The sequence below is a fragment of the Podarcis bocagei genome (assembly GCF_964188305.1).
Source record: "Podarcis bocagei genome assembly, chromosome: 12".
In the NCBI taxonomy this organism is placed as follows: domain Eukaryota; kingdom Metazoa; phylum Chordata; class Lepidosauria; order Squamata; family Lacertidae; genus Podarcis; species Podarcis bocagei.
Genome location: NC_138137.1, coordinates 37,224,360 through 37,241,839, shown reverse-complemented (window position 1 = coordinate 37,241,839; position 17,480 = coordinate 37,224,360). Strand labels below are relative to the sequence as shown.

Genomic DNA, 17,480 nt, shown 5'->3' with positions numbered 1-17,480 from the left:
TTTCATCCAAACTAGTCTTATTGGTCTCTTATTTATCTGAGTTGGGGATTGGGGAGCACGATGCTTGGACCTGCAACTGGCTCTTCAGAAAAGAGTGGAGGAGGAAGGAAGTAGGTTCACCATCCTTGGCCCTTTTCTCCCCTACCTGATGAGTGGGTTCTTAGCTTTCTTAAAGGGCTTTATGTGTGAATGGTTCACTGTTTTGTGGCAAAACTGAAGGATACCAACAACATGATCCTTAGCTTGGAAAAAAAATATTCCAGTAGAAAATACTCTGCATAGAATATATTTTTATTGAATAAACATTACACATTCAGAGCATTCTGCATCCTGACTCCGTTTGTAGAAAGTGCCCCTGCATATTGGGACAATTCCCAACAATGGTTACTTCTTTGAAATAAATGAATTATCAGTATAATCCTAAACCTGCTCATTCAGAAGTAAGTCCTATTAAGTTCAGTGGCACTTACTCTTATGTAAATGTGCATAGCATTTGAGCCTGAATGTGTTAATCCCCCTCTTGCTTCTCCACAATAAATTCTGAGTACTGATTCTGAGAAACTATTGTGCTGTCCTGATGCGAAAGGGTCTCGACATCCGCTAGTAAAGTTTATGGCTGTCTGTGTCTTCTTTTGTAGAAAATATAGACTGCAACACCCACAGCAATAACGATGAGGAGAGCCGGAAGAATCACCATCATCAGTCTGTCTTGCGGTAATGCTGGAACATCATCTTGCTCTACCAGGGGGGGAAATATATATATGTAAGACACAGAGAAAGAGCATCAAATACCTTCCCCAGCAGAACATCCATACAGACCCATACAGAAGGTTGAGCTGTTGATTCTGCCTGCCATGTCACTACTAAAGACATAGGGTTGCCATATTTCAAACGGTGAAAATCCGGACAGAAAAGTTGTTTTGCAAAATCTCAAAAAAAAAAAAAAAAAGCCATTTTAAAACTATTTTTATGGGAAATCAGCAAAAATGGCACTACCAATATGGGCTGCCATTCACCCAGATTTCCCCGGACATTTTCCCGATTTCTGCCCAGACACTGCTGCTGACTGCAGTATTCCGTGTATGTCTGGGAAATTCCGGACATATGACAACCCTAAATGAACACTTTCAGAAAGAAAGTGAACAAAATAGTAGTGAACAACTCAGAATTCTTGTACTCAAGAAGAAGGAGTCACCCAAGATGATGAGTGATGCCTCAGTTAGAGAGTTCATTGAGGCCCCAATTATCCCATGTAAAAGAGGCATCCATGCTGCTACAGCCCCTCCAATATGGGGTCAGAGTGAGTGCCAGGAGTGCCAACTTGGCCCTGTGACTGTGGGGGCCATGCAGTGTCAGGCTTCAGGGCTTGGCTCCCCACCCCCGGCCGTAGATAAGCAGTACAAAGAAAAAGCAGTCTCTTATCAGTAATAGAAATGTTTAATGAATGCAGCAAAGGAACAAGCGACCATTCTCAGAGTGCAGGTGTTCCCAATTAAGGTTCTTCCTACTTCCCTCTAGTCACTTCCATCCTCTCGTCTCCTAGCCACCTGACCTCTCAATCATTGAGCCTTTTGCACAGCCAGCTTATCTTATCAGTCCCTAGCCTTGGGACTGAGAGGCTGCACATCTTCCAGTGCAAGAGAGTCTGGTAGCTCACTCTCTTCCTGGTCTTCTTGCTTTTACCTCCCAGTTCTGCCCAACTATTGCCTTCTGAACTGTGCCCCTCAGTGAACCATTGTTCCAAATCAACACTACTTCACTGCTCCAGAGAGTTTCAGGATCCTGGCCATGAGCAGGGGGAGGGGTAGGCTCCCACCATTCCTCATCAGAATTGTACTCCTCAGCCTGGTCTCTGATTCGCAGCATGCATGGCCCTGGCACCGAAATTAGTGAGTGCCCGGCCCCTTCATGGGGAACTTTGTGGGTGCTCGGGCATCCAGGGCCCCAGGGAGGCACCTACGGTGAGTGCAATGTAAATTTAATTTAATTACTAGCTTTGGACTTTAACTTGTTGTTGTTGTTTAGTCGTTTAGTTGTGTCCGACTCTTCGTGACCCCATGGACCAGAGCATGCCAAGCACTCCTGTCTTCCACACCTCCCGCAGTTTGGTCAGACTCATGTTGGTAGCTTTGAGAACACTGTCCAACCATATCATCCTCTGTCGTCCCCTTCTCTTTGTGCCCTCAATCTTTCCCAACATCAGGGTCTTTTCCAAGGAGTCTTCTCTTCTCATGAGGTGGCCAAAGTATTGGAGCCTCAGCTTCAGGATCTGTCCTTCCAGTGAGCACTCAGGGCTGATTTCCTTCAGAATGGATAGGTTTGATCTTCTTGCAGTCCATGGGACTCTAAAGAGTCTCCTCCAGCACCATAATTCAAAAGCATCAATTCTTTGGCGATCAGCCTTCTTTTTCTTTATGGTCCAGCTCTCACTTCCATACATCACTACTGGGAAAACCATAGCTTTAACTATACAGACCTTTGTCAGCAAGGTGATATCTCTACTTTTTAAGATGCTGTCTAGACTTGTCATTGCTTTTCTCCCAAGAATCAGGCGTTTTTAAATTTTTTGACTGCTGTAACCATCTGCAGTGATCATGGAGCCCAAGAAAGTAAACTCTCTCACTGCCTCCATTTCTTCCCCTTCTATTTGCCAGGAGGTGATGGGATCAGTGGCCATGATCTTGGTTTTTTTGATGTTGAGCTTCAGACCATATTTTGTGCTCTCCTCTTTCACCCTCAATAAAAGGTTCTTTAATTCCTCCTCACTTTCTGCCATCAAGGTTGGGTCATCAGCATATCTGAGGCTGTTGATATTTCTTCCGGCAATTCTTTTTTCTTTGTGGTCTGGGCTTTCTTGTTATTTTTTGTCACATGCGTTATAATAGTGGGACCCAAAAAGGACTGTGCTGGTCTGTGGTGGGATAAGTGCTCCTCCTGTGCTTTTTAGATTTATTTTGCAGTATCTACATGACAACATTGGCATCAAAGTACCTATATCTCCCCTCCACCCTAATTTAATCTAGATATACTCTTTCTGTGAAAAATCTGATCAGATAAAAACAAACAAAACCTGCATCCTATGTCCTATTTGTGATATTAAGATCACACATGGAAATGAATCAGAGTACAAGCTTGCCTTTGGAGTCTGTGACAACTTACAGTTACTAGTCTGAAGGGGTTTGGCGCAGCGATTCCTCAACATAGCCTATGTGAGTAAGCAGCTAGGAGTGACACTTCTGTTTTTGTGTGGCAGCTGCCGTTTCCCTCCCAGAATGCCCTAGAACAATGCTACATCTGGATAATTAATTTTTGGGGGGTAGGATGGGAGTAAATGTTTGCCAGCAGTCATTTTAAGGATGCCCACTACCTGTCAAAATACCTCTCAAAATACCCTCAGACATTTGTCTCTTTAATTTTGAATTGGAAGGTTTTTTTGGGGGGGGGATGTTTAGTCCAGTGCTCCAGATAACATACATGCCTATACTTTTAACTTGGTTATTTTCATAAAACAGTCTTACCTGTACTTTTTGTAGGTACTCCACTTGCCTCTTCAAAAACTGTAAAATAAAGGATATGCTTAAGGGGCAATAAAATATACCATAGCAAATTACACAATGAAGCTAATGTAACAAGGGATTTCTAGGTTCCCTTATATAATCAGCCGTGGTCAAGAGTCTGGCTTCATCTCTTTGAGATAGTTGAGGTTTCTGAGCACTTTTCAAAGGCAGACCCACTTAGTGCACATGAAAATAATCCAAGCAGGATTTAACTAAGGTGTGTGGCCAAATGAGATATCTCAAGGAATGTGAGCAGCTCATGCACTGGCTTTAACTGCAGAGATGCACTCCTGGCCACCAGAGAGACCTAGGCATCTGTGCTCAGAAGCATGTCAAAACTGTGAACCTATGTCTTCAGGGGGCATGTTACAGGCTGAATCCTTATTCCCTGTTCTGCCTTCCAACTGACCAAGAGCTCCTCTATCTTGCCGGATTGAGTTTCAGTTCGTTCACCCTCATCCAGTCCATTGCAGATGACAGGCATGGTTTAGAACCGAGACAGCTTCCTTGGATTTAGGTGGAAAGGAGAAATAGAGCTAGGTAGGTGTCATCAGCATATGGGTGACACTGAACCCTGAAACCCCAGACAACCGCCTGCAGAAGTTTCATATAAATATTAAATAGCATGCGGGGCAGAACAGAACTCTGAGGGACAACACAGGACAACAGCCAATACTGTGGCTCCAAGTCCCATCCCAGCAAGGCAGCACAAAAGGATACCATGGTTGGTGGTATCAAAAGCTGCTGAAAGGTTCAGCAGAACCAACAGGGCCACACTCTTCCTGTCCAACTCCTGGTATAAGTCATATGCCAAGGCCACAAAAGCCATCTCAGTCCCGTAAGCAGGCTTGAAACTGGAAACCCACCCCATCTGGGCAGCAGAACCATAGACGTGAATTCATGGATAAATTTAAGAAGAGGACAGATAAAGATATACTTCTAGTACTATGAATCTAGCCAGAGAAAAGTTAGACAGGAGTGTATTATTGATTCTATACAAGTCTCCAGTCCTATTTTTCTAGAAAAAGAGATGCCGGAACTCACCATGAACGCCTCTCTTCTCTTATAATGGCAATGGCACCCGCCTGATAGGTGCTGGAAATGAGTTCCAGTGAATTATGGCTGAAAAAAGACCTGCAAATCTTCTCAGCGTTCAGATACTGCTTTGTATCATAGGTATCACTAAATCAACTATAATAAACATTGAAGTCTTACCTTTGTTTGTTTTACAAATAAATCCACGTGAATGTACGCAGTCTCCCCTGATCCACTCTCCACTATCACCGTACATGAAAATGCATGCGTTCGAATAGTCAGGAAGACTAGAAGCAGGTCCCATAAATTCATATTCTGGATCAAATATGGGGTATTCACCTTTCCAGTTAATAAAATCCAATGCAGTGTTATCTTCCCATACCCATTCTCCTAATTACAAAAATACATGATTGTTATAATGACTATAAAGGGAAGAGCAACACGTTGTAATGCATTCTATATTGGAAATTCATTTTAAAAGTATACTTGCTGTTCTTCTTCTGAAGCTTTTTCAGTCTGGAACATATGCATGCAACCTCAATTATTGTATAATACATTGCTGATATAAGCTTATGTCCTACATTTTTCTGCTTGTGAAAAATGGTGAGGATATCTCTGATTTCTGTCATTACTGCCCCCCTTGTCCCTAAACCATATATTTTCGAATGGCTACTGGCTCTCAGAAACAACATTTTGATAAAGTTATGTGGTTGTCCTGTGAAAGATGGGGCACTTCAGATCAAAACTATAATTAACATTGTCAGTTGCTAAACCTCTTGTTCTCCTTTCTCTAAACTAGGAAATACATGTTTTTCATACTTGAAAACTGTTTTGCTAAATCAGTAGCAAATCCCAACAACTCTGTTTTGGTGGCAAATGACTAGCTCTTCTATCTTCATATAATGAACTGAATTAACAATCAAGTAGTAGAATGAGAAGAGGAAACTATCCCCCCTAATTTTATTAAGTCTGACAATATGGAAGTTTCAGGCAGTCAAATGCAATGCATGTTTACTCAGGCAGAAGTCATAAATGGCTTGGGATCAGGCAACCTGAAGACTACCTGAACCTATTTTAAAAGTGCGCAGATCTTCCTAAGATGCCCTTCTATCTGTCCCACCTACACCAGGTGTCTATTTTAGAGGAAATTGATAATGGACCTTCTCAACAGCTGCTCCAAGGATTTGAATTCCCTGCCAAGGAAGGCTCATTTTGCCCCCTCGCTGAAGGGACTACATGCTTTTGAGTTAAAGAGAGTTTTGGCCTACTAAGATGATGTGGTTGGAAGTACTCTCTGTTTTCATCAGTAATTTTTTAAAAAAGTTTTAACATGCAGCCAATTTAAATGTTCTTCTTAAAGTTGTTTCTCCAATGGTTTGATATTGCTTCTTTATCATGACTTTTTATTGTGGATTTAATTATTGTTAGACACCTCTCTTCCATGGCTTGCACTAGGATGTGGGGAAAGGGTACAAGAAAGCAAACGACGATTCCCTTGGAGGGGCAGAAGGCAAAATGATAACGGACATGCCAGGAGATATTACTCTGAACATGAGTGAGGTTTTTTCCCCCCTGAATGCTTGCCAAGAGTAGTCATAAATGCAAACAGGGATGAATTTGCTAGCTCTGTTTGCTAACACTGACGGTATTTCCAGCTGAGCTCTTTCATTTCATAAAGAAATAAATGTGTGCCATATTTTAACATACTTATATACATGGATAAATATTACAAATCTGTTATCTTAAAAATAAATATTAAATGTAAAGCAATCACCATCTATATTTTTGAATAATCCTATCCAAAATTGTCGTCGACGGAATTGCTGAGTGTGTTCCACCAAAAATTCCTGCTCAGCTAAATCTTCTATTGAAGTCAAGGTGCTACCTAGAAAACATCAAATGGGTAAAGTCAACTCATTAAAATTTGTCTTCCCATTAAAAATAAACATGAAGCAGCCCATTAGGCTAAGACTGGTACTGGCAACAATATGAAGTTATAGAGATCTAAGAGAAAGGGTCTGCCCAGTGGAGGCTGGTCCTTTCAAAGCACGTAGGGCATTGCCCCACCAAACTCAATGTGCCCTCGGCCAGCCCCACTTTTTTACTTATAACTGAGGGGCTGCTCTTGCTGTCTGTCTCAGAGTTGCCTTTGCGTAAGTCAGCAGGGAGGAGGATGGGGACAAACTGGAGCTGGTTGGGTTCTGCCTATCATTGGCTTTAGCTCTGCCAACTTGTGTTGGCTTCACTTACTCTTGGCTTCCCTGCCTTCTGCCCTCCGAGTCCAAATGGGCACCAGCCTCTACTGTATATCCATGTCTTTCAAATCTCTGTGATTGCTGTTCAATTGGTTAATGTTTTAGTGGAGAAGAACCTTTGTAACTTCGTCCGTTTATTAAGTGCATAATGAAAAAGAAAGCCATTCAGTCAAATTTCAACAGAAAATAATTGGCAAGGTAGATGCTTCACAAAAAATGGAGCTTTAATACTTAAAAAAACCACCATAATTCGCCCTGTTCTTCAAGTTACAGTACACTAAAAACATTTCTACAGCTTTCTAGCATCAACCCAAGAGAAAGCTAACACTCTATCAAGATATTTTATATTGATAAGTTGGGGAAAAGATCATCAGAAGACAGAAGCAAAAGTACAGTGTGCTTTTGATGTCATGTCTGCTGTGCCAGCCTCTAAAGCAGAAGCAATTTAATTAATTCATTTTTTTAATCAAATAGAAATTGTTGCAATGTGATCCATCAGTCTGAAGCAGGATACAAGTTTCATTTAATGAGCTGCAGTGATGCAAGGAGAAATAATAGTATAAGTAATCTGGACTGGTAGATATGGTGGGAAGGAAATGAAAACTGAATAGAGACTTGCTGGCAGACCAAGATGGCAGCAACAGTGGGGTGGGTGACAGCATCTTTCTAGGGCAATGAAGACATGAGTTAGTGAAACTCATTTTCAAGGCACTGGCAACTCTACCCACTTCATCTCCCCTATTCTCTCTACCCTATTCATCTCCCCTTCATTCACCAAGTCTTGCATTAGGCACCTACATCACCACCAGGAAAAAGGCACTGCCATTTGCACATACCATTGTAATTCCCCCAACAGTGGAGAAATACTCAGTCTGGGCTCATACGTGTTTAGGGGAAATTAAAATGGCAGGCCACAGAAACCAAGCTTTCTGACCACACCATGCCTGCTTGGGGAGAAAGCAAGTGAAGGGGAGAAAGACTGGATGGTGAGTCCATCAGAGGAGAAGGCTCAGGACAGCAGCCTAATGGTGTTGATTCCTGGTGTCCGGCCTGTATACTGGTCTCTCTCAATATTCTTTTAATGCTAAAACTTTCTGTTGTTGGATTCAGGAAATAAGAAATAAGTTTCTGGGTGAAGGGTTATTTCTTCCATTCCTCCTGGTTTGTCCAACCTTATGAATCTTACTGATTAAAACAACACAGTTTTCATCCAGAGAACCCCACTGCCCCAAAGATAGCACACATTTGTTGTTGGCAGGAATTTCAGCCTCTGTCTCTGGTCAAAGTTCAGAATCCTGTATCCACTATAAGCCCCACTGAACTCAAAGGGACTGTTCTATCTATAGTATTGGATACTAACCACCACTACCACTGATCTGATTCGAAATGGCACCCACCTAGCTGAGCACATCTTATGAATGCTTCTGCCCATGTATTTGACGTAGGGTAGAATTGATAGCAATGAGTCCGAGAAGGAACCCAAGCTTTTGGGTATCCTTTTGATGAAGGGCATTCTCCTAGGCGCTGTGGTGCTTCCGCTGGGATGTCACCTGTTATGGAAAAAACATATTTTTCTTTTTTTCAAAAAAATATAGTTACCTGAAAAATCTATAAATACTAGGGGTGTGGAAAACATTTGGACAAATCATGCATCAGGGGATGAAGCAGGGTACCTTAGAGGAATTTTGGGCTTGTACAAGGAGAAATGGAATCTGTTTGCACTATTTGCACAAAGCAGGGGCCATGGAAGTGCTTGATGGCAATCCAGATATTTGTGCAGCAGCTGCAGGTTTGCAGCTTATGAAGGTAAAACAGGAAGACACCCAAAGAGTTTGATGAAGTACTAACACCGAGGGGAGGGGCAGGTCAGGAAGCATGGTCAAGAAAATGGTCCCGACAGATGTGTCTTTGAGGCTTTGAAGCCCTTGGCCCACCAGCCCCTCGTGAAATCCCTTGAGACTTCTCAGCCTCCAACTGGATCTTGAAATTGCCCTGTGAGAAGCAGGAAGCTGATGCTCACCCCGTCCTGGAGCTGCCATGCCACTGGACAAATGTGCTCCACTCACAAGGGCATGTAGAGCAACGATTGAAACAAACTGCTTCAGACAAGAGCTTGCTGACTGTGAAAATGAGTGTACCAGAACACCAGCATCACATGACGGGGGAAGGTACAGCAGACATCGCAGTGGGGAGGGGACAAGGAAGGAGAGCTTTGTTTTGATTGACAGGTCAAACTTGCATCAGAGGTGGAAAGAAAATCCTTTCATTCTTTCTCACCACAAAATGAATTTTCAAGGTGCCTAGTTCAAAGACCCCTGGACAGATGACAGGGTGTGCTTTTTAACCCACATATGCTTCTCTCATGTTTGCATTTTTCAGACCAATTTGTCTACAAAGAATTATGGGATAATGTTATGCATCCCAAAACTGTAACATCTGCTCTTGTGGGTAAAGCATTGCAGTGAACCTCCTGAGACATGGAAGGATTAATAGCTTTAGAAAGTCAACATCGCCTGAAAATAAAAATTAGAAAGTTGTAAATGTTTTCTTAAAAACAACAACGCTCCTATGTCTCTTCAGTTAAAACCAGTGGGACCTAAATGGAGTTATCTGATACTGGATTCTTTATTGTAAACTCCACTCTATTTTCACTGATCTATTTGTTATCATTTGATAGTTTGAATAGTACCATATTGTTCATTTATTTCCTATGAAAGAGGCAGAAGTACCAAGAACACTTTTCTCATCTCTGTGCTCAAATGGGGACCTTATTGAAATTAGAGTTTGATGTCTCACATTAAAACAGATATTTTTCTTTGATTACCATGATGTCGGTCACAGACAGTGAAGAATGTTTCATTGCAAGTTCCTGTTTTCCAGTGACCATCAAGGTCTAGGTAGACACAGGCTATCTTCTGCTTTGGCTCTTCAGGAGCCCAATTAGTATATGTCAGTCTCCGGTTGTTGATCCACTTGTATTGCTCACCAGTCTAAAATACAAATGCACAGTGGAACAACACTTGAAAAAAACCTTTGAGGTTCATTTCCCACTTCATGTGATTTACTTTGGTTTCTCCTTCATTCTAATGTCCACACACATTCACTCCCTTAATAATCTTTCAGGAAAGTCATTCTGGCATTGTTATATTTATAACATCTGAAGTAATATGGAAAGGTAGTTGCCTCCATGAAGAAAAGAGAATGTAAATGCACCTGCACAGCAGAAAACATCTTGAATTGCTTATCTTCTTGTCTGACAACTGACCTTTATATAGGACTTATAAACATAATGTATAATAATTATTATTTTATTATTTGTACCCCGTCCATCTGACTGGGTTGCCCCAGCCACTCTGGGAGGTATAGGATTTACAAGAGATAAGACCTATGCGTTGGAGAACTAAGTTACTGCATGAGGAACCTTTTTCTTTTCACAGATGAGAGTGAAGGCAAAGGTTCTTCTTCTTCTTCTTCTTCTTCTTCTTCTTCTTCTTCTTCTTCTTCTTCTTCTTCTTCTTCTTCTTCTTCTTCTGTTTAATCACATGCATGCCACCCTAGCAGGATTCTGTACAGGAGTTGGTACTTCTGAGAATGCTCATGAACGGTATTACTGTGCTTTAAATGATATTATTTAATGGATATTATTTCTGAATGGGCAATTCCTCTGAGGGTGTGTGTATGAGAAACAGAAAAGGATTTTCTCTCTGGGAGATAAACAAGAAATGCAGAGTGGTTGAGTTGCCTTTGGTGGAGGGACTCTCTTGGCAAAACCTTTTGGGTTATTATGGATGTTTATACATTATCAATTGGTTATATCCAAAGCTGTTTGGGGGAAGTTATGCTCAATAAAATGAGTTTATATAAGCCCTGCACTTTCTAACTACACACCTTTGAATACAAACCTTTGATGTGAATACACTAATGTTAACTGCATATACTCACCATTTTGCTGTTCAGGCCAATCCACATGGGCTGCCTATATTTTAACACCTGTAGCCACAGGAATGACTGAATGTAGGGATTCCAAATGCTGGCAAGCTCTGCCTGTTCAGAATTGCATTTTTTCCTGGCCTCTTCCCATGTCATTTTGGGGCCAGCAAGAGAGTAACTGCTGTTTCCAAAGAGGGTGTAGCCAGAGACTGGAATCGTCATTTTAGAGCGTGATAATGCAAGGTCTATAGGAAAGCAATAAAGAGAAAAGGCAAAAGCTCATTTTACACATTACACTATCCTTAAATTTCATTTCACCTGACACCGAAACAGTTCTGTTTTAAACTGAGGTTGGAAGGCCACCTGTGAGGGATTCTTTAGTTGTGATTCCCGCATTGAAGAGGGTTGGACTTGATGGCTCTGCCATTCTATGATTCTGTTAAATTTCTGAATACAATCATCCTGCAACATCTTATACAAAGCTGAAATGAAACATTTAGAAACCTTGTTGTGTACTTTTAAATGTAGACAAGTCCAAGTTTTAATTAAAGACAGATCTGGATCAGACCACAGAATACATTTTCTTTACAAACAAATTCCTAATAAGTATTCACAGACCTATTTGAAACCCATCTTCATTGTTTCCAAAGACTATGCAGTTATTCAAGGTGGGTTCAATAAACACCCTCCAAGGAGTGTGGCTGTACAAATGGGGTTTGGGTCTTTTAAAAAAAAATTAAAAAAATGAACAGGTCAGTGGAGAAGCCGGTGATTTGATCAACTGAACTGGGCTCCATATTATTACACTAGAAGAGAACTAAACCTATGTCAGCAGCCTCATACTGTCCTATTTTTAGGATGAGCTGTAGAAAAATCAAGTTGCATATTGGTAGGCACATATAGTAACTACGGTTCTTTGGCATCACGGTTCACTTCAGTGCATGTATAAAATTATGCTGTCATGACTGCTGCTTTCTTTGCTGTATAATAGGCAGTATAGAATCTCTACTACATTGCTGACAATCCGGTTTTCTTTCTGGCCAAAATGAAATGGCACAGAAAACAGGTTGGGACTCATTAAGATGGATTTAGCAATGTTCTCTGTTACTTCTCTTCTAAACACGTACCGGTGTTTCTTTGGCAGATGTAGCTTTTCTTTGAATAACAATTTCCACTTCTCCAATTTCCTGCCTCTCTTTCAGGTTCCTTCGTTATAAAAACGCAGACGGTTTTCTAAGGAACGAAAATGTAAGAAAGTAACAAGTCAAACAAGAGCCACCTTACTCTTTGCCTTTGCACACCTGATGTCTGCCTCTCTTCCCTACTTAATGCTCCACCCACTGATAACCATGGATTACTCTGGACCACCCAACCAGATGTAACCCACAGTGATCCAGAGCTATATCAGCCTTACTCAACTAATGCCTGGATCTCCCCAAATCAGCCTGTTTTGGTTTGAAACACACCCACCCCATTTTTTTGTGATTTTCATCATTCAAATTATTTTACATTCATTATAACCATACATTAAAGAATTAAACATTGACTTCCCTTCCACCTTTCCACAGCTTCCTCCAACCATCCATTGCAGCTGCACATTCTAGTCATTCCTTATCTTTTCTTTCTCATTTTATCTCAACATAACTTATACTGCTGAATTTAAACCTGCTAATGTTCTAATCTGTTTGCAATGATTCCTCATGTACTCTAGAAACATTTTCCAACCTTCCTTAAATATGCTTTCCTCTTGTTCTCTAATTCTGCTGGTTAAACTAGCCAGTTCTGCATATTCTGTCATCCTCAACTGCCATTCCTCCCTCATTGGGACTGCTCTCTCCCCCTCCATTTTTGAGCATATAAAATCCGAGCTGCAGTTGTTGCATAGAAAAATACTCTCTTTTTTTTTGGGGGGGGGTGTCCTTGGGGATGTCTGACTATTATTCCAAGAAGAAATGCCTCTGGTCTGTGTTTTGGTCTGAAACTTGGTCAAATTTGTTATACAGCCCTTGTATCGCAAGGCCCTTTCCACCTGGCCTAGGAGGCAGGGCCCAGACTCACCCAGCCCTACTATGTTAAATACCGTATGCATTCTGTAGTTGACCTCCTTTGCAATGTTTTATTTTGAAATCTTCAAGATATTTTAGTTTTCTGTTACGTTGCTTTGACTGTATACTCTATATTTGACTTTCTTCAGATTGTTTTATTTAAGTTTTATTGATTTAATATGCTGTAAACCCCTTTGAGGTTTTTCTTAAAAATATAAAGCGGTATAGAAATTAAATAAATAAAAATAAAATAAATACTACAGAGGACATTTCTTGTTTTAAGGGGCAGGAGGCGGAGAGTAACATTGATTACATTTTGATTGGGATTTCTTGGACCCATTGAATCCGTTGTCTAATCTGTTGCAGTCATTTTGAATCCCAATTCTTTTATAGCAATGGTTTTCAACCTTTTTGAGTCCATGGCTCCCTTGACCAACCACATTCATTCTGTGGCTCCCCTATGGAAGCCACTTACACCGGGGTTCTGTTATAGGATGCACGTAATTGGGGATTTCTGCGTTCTGCTCCTTTTCGACACCAGTTTTACTTGCAATTTTGCAATCTGCTGGGAGGGATTAGATATCCACTATGACAGTAGCTTCATGGATCCAAAAGAAAGAGATGAAAGCCCACACAGGCAGTACTTACACCATAATTCCCAAGTGGGAAGCCTTTGGCCCAGTTTGTATAATAGACAACACTTCTATCTTTCCATACAAATGTGCCTTGACTAAAAGTATTACTCAGTCCAATCCAAGGATCAGTGGAAGCACTTTGTAAATGCAGTGTCAGGAATGCTGAATGAAAATAAAGACACATATTTACATGACAGATTTGTTAAACTAATGCCCTTTATCTAATAAATGGTTAGTATCACTAGATACTAGTCATGGCTAGAATCACATTCCAGTAATTCCTCTGACAGGAAGATACCTTGAGTAGGAGTGCCAGGACTTTTCAAATATGAGGCCACTCCCTATACAATATTTGCACACATCTGCAGTCACGCTCATAACTGGCTGGGTGTAGTGGAGAATAGGGATTGGGGTGGGGGTTTGTGGAGCTGTGGGGGGATGGGGAACATGGAGCTGGGGTGAGGTGGTTACATAAAGAAAGAAAAGTTGGCAATGGAATGGAAACTGGTGGGTAGGCAGAGTTGGCTACTAGGGGCAGCAGCCCCTAGAGTGTTTTAAAACAACTGACCGCACCTTGAACGACTTTGTTTGGAATACTAGCCAGGTTTCCTCCTAGATCTTCACAAGTAGCTTGTGCATCAGACCAGTTTTTTCTTTCTTCTTCATGAAGGCCAAATAGTTGGAAGCACTGTGAGGGAGAGGGTGTGATAGGAATTTTATGGTCTTAGATATATGGTAATGTTCATAAGCGTACTGTGAGGGTTTGATTAGCTGCTTGTGCGTGAAAACGTGCTCCCTCAGAGTTTGTGCGCCCCCACAAACCTCCGTGTGTGACGGAGCTCCTCAGACATGTCTGCTCTAGTCACTAGTAGAGTCCGACAGTGGCTGCCTGCGGAAGCGTTTCCAGCAAAGAAGTTCCTTAACGGAAACGCGTCTCCTGGACTCACGGCGTGACAGTTTCCTGCGAGGTATGGGTCTCCCTATGGGAGACTCCGATACCTCCCCACTGTTCTCGCTGGAAGCCTCCCTGAGCCCTCCCTCCTGCTCGCATTCCCTCAGAGACCCACTCCTCCCCCTGCTGGTCCCTGCTTCAGCAGTTGAGTCTCTTTCATCCTGCCTGAGTCCCTCCACCACCTGATGCTCTGATGGCAGTTCCCTGACATCCACTTCCCCTCCAGGGCCCCCCTCACCCCCTCCCAATTCCTCCCCCCTGGGAGGTGAAGGGCTAAAACCCCGAAACGAATCTTCCTCATCTTCTGACGTCTCGAACAATTCTCTCCATCGATCGTCGTCCTGGCCAGCTGAATCCTCCTCCTCTTCAGAATCTGGGAACCCCTCCAACTCCTCTTCCTCGTCGGTGGTGGCAAAGTATTCCCTTCGGAACCTCGCTACAGGCTGAGGTTTACGTGGGAACCTCTGATGAAAAGTCTCTATTAAAACCTCGTCATTGACATCCTCTGCCCTAACCCAGGTGTTTTCCGACTCCGGTTCCCCTTCCCACATTACCAAATACTCTACTTGATCTCCCTTCCACCTGGAATCGAGGATCTCCGCTACATGGTAGCTGTGTTCCTTCTCCTCCATTGCTGGTCCCCTAGTGACCCTCCCCTCACTGTCTCCTCTATACGGTGACAGCAACGACCTGTGAAAAACTGGGTGCAGCTTCATGTGGTTCGGTAACCGGAGCCTGAAAGCCACTGGATTGACCTGCTGTATGACTTCAAACGGACCCAGCCTTTTGGGTCTTAATTTCTTACAACCTCCTTTGAATGGCAACCCTTGGGTTGACAGCCACACCTGGTCCCCCACCCTGATGCTTTCACCTTCCCTTCTGTTTTTGTCTGCTTGCCTCTTATATTCCTCCTTAGCCCTGTTTAAGTTGAGTTGGAGCTGGCGATGGATCGCTTCCATTTCTTCCACGAACTGTTCTGCAGCTGGAACGCTCCAGTTCTCCCCCTCCCCCCCTGGGAAGGCTCTGGGATGGCACCCGTGATTAGCCAAAAAGGGGCTCATCCCCGTGGACACGTTCTCTGCATTGTTGTAGGCAAATTCTGCCAACGCCAGCTTCTCCACCCAATCATTCTCTCTGTCATTAACATAACACCTCAAATATTGTTGGAGAACCCCATTTGCTCTTTCCGCCTGCCCGTTGGTTTCAGGATGACGGGCCGTCGAGAAATTAACCTCTACATGCAGTAAGCTCATGAGCTTCCTCCAGAACCTGGAAGTAAATTGTTTCCCTCGGTCTGAAACCACCCTCAAGGGGGCGCCATGCAACCTAAACACATTCTCTACAAACAATTTGGCGGTTTCTTCTGCTGTAACCGCATGTGAGCAGGCTATGAAGTGGGCCATTTTAGTTAACAGGTCTACTACAACCATGATGGCTGTTTTCCCTCTAGACCTTGGCAGATCAGTCATGAAATCTATTGCCACTGCTTCCCACGGTCTCTCAGGTGTGGGCAGTGGTTCTAATAAACCAGCCGGCGCCTGCCTCTCCCCCTTGGCTCTTTGGCATTGTTCACACCCTCTCACATACTCCCGCACATCTTCCCTGACCTTGGGCCACCAAAATTCCCTGGTAACCAGCCACATGGTTTTGTGTTGCCCAAAGTGCCCTGCTGTGGGGCTATCGTGCAGCTGCTTGAGTACTTTCTCCCTCAATTCCCCTTCAGGTATATATAACGCTCCCTTATAATACAATGCCCCATTTCTCTCCTCAAAACCACCGGGTTTGTCTTCCTCCCCTCTGAGATCCCTGAGTTTCCCCTGGGCGTATGCATCCTGCACCGTACCCTCTACCAATTCCCTTTGCCCCACCAAAGTCGCCCCACACACCCAGCGGTCCTCTGGAATGATATGGGTTTCTTCGGGTGCTCCCTCCCCCTCCAAATATTCAGGTTTGCGTGAGAGAGCGTCCGCCCTAACATTCTCTGGGCCTGGCACATAACAAATCTCAAAGTTAAATTTGGAGAACTCTTTTTTTTTTTTTTAAAGATTTTTTATTGCGTTTCTTTTCATAGATTTACAAATTTGTTTACATGGCAAGATACAAGAAACATTTTTTATATATATATATAAGAAAAAATAAAAACAAGAAAAAATGTTATGAAACTTTCCTTAACATCCTTCAGCATTTCACTTTTGGACCTCCTCACATCCTCTCAGCATTGCGTTCATTATTCTAACCAGTTCAGCAATTTGTTATCTTGTTTCCCATCTTATTGTACCTTTAAATATATTATGTTACCAATTTCAAAAAATTGTAATTTAGTTTTGACATTGTTAATAAACATAATAATTTGTTTCAAATATTTCTCGTTTTTTCTATCAATACTTACTTTATCATTTCTTAAAATAAATTACGGAAACATAGCATTTCTTAATCGTGCGCTATCTCAACATTCAAACAACTTATAATGTTTTTGCAAATAGTCCTTAAATTTTTTCCAGTCCTCCTCCATAGTTTCTTCGCTCAGATCTCGGATTCTGCCAGTCATTTCTGCCAACTCCATGTAGTCCATCAACTGCGTCTGCCAGTCCTCCAGTGTGGGTAAATCTGGTGTTTTCCAGAACTTAGCGATGAGAATCCTAGCTGCTGTGGTTGCATACATAAACAAGGTTCTATCCTTCTTTGGCACCTTCCGGTCCACCATGCCCAAGAGAAAGGCCTCTGGTTTCTTAGAGAAGGTATATCTAAATACCTTTTTCAGCTCATTATGTATGATTTCCCAAAAGGCCTTTACTTTCGGGCAGGTCCACCAGAGGTGAAAGAATGTCCCTTCTGCCTCCTTGCATTTCCAACACTTATTATCAGAAAGATGATATATTTTAGCCAACTTGACTGGAGTCATGTACCACCGGTATACCATTTTCATAATGTTCTCTTTCAAGGCACTACATGCCGTGAATTTCATACCGGTGTTCCATAACCTTTCCCAGTCTTCAGACATAATGTTGTGTCCCACATCCTGTGCCCATTTTATCATAGCAGATTTAACTGTCTCATCCTGTGTGTTCCAT

The 17,480-nt window shown here is 42.4% G+C and overlaps 1 protein-coding gene across 2 annotated transcripts in view; it reads right to left on the bottom strand.

The window, feature by feature from the left end:
* Positions 1-270: 270 nt before the first annotated feature.
* The window catches only part of LOC308569356 (macrophage mannose receptor 1-like), a 56,146-nt gene continuing 38,936 nt past the window's right edge, over positions 271-17,480 (bottom strand). The window contains exons 21-30 of one of the 2 annotated variants that reach the window (XM_081163138.1): positions 14,031-14,145; positions 13,471-13,619; positions 11,905-12,010; positions 10,790-11,022; positions 9,672-9,837; positions 8,245-8,397; positions 6,367-6,477; positions 4,773-4,982; positions 3,519-3,557; positions 271-738 (exon numbers count right to left, since the gene is read on the bottom strand). In XM_081163138.1, the coding sequence (XP_081019264.1) occupies positions 611-738; positions 3,519-3,557; positions 4,773-4,982; positions 6,367-6,477; positions 8,245-8,397; positions 9,672-9,837; positions 10,790-11,022; positions 11,905-12,010; positions 13,471-13,619; positions 14,031-14,145 (1,410 nt within the window). In that variant the 3' untranslated portion in view covers positions 271-610. Of the gene's footprint in view, positions 739-3,518; positions 3,558-4,772; positions 4,983-6,366; positions 6,478-6,842; positions 6,972-8,244; positions 8,398-9,671; positions 9,838-10,789; positions 11,023-11,904; positions 12,011-13,470; positions 13,620-14,030; positions 14,146-17,480 lie in introns of those variants that run through there. The other variant, XR_014000681.1, reaches the window with a different exon arrangement.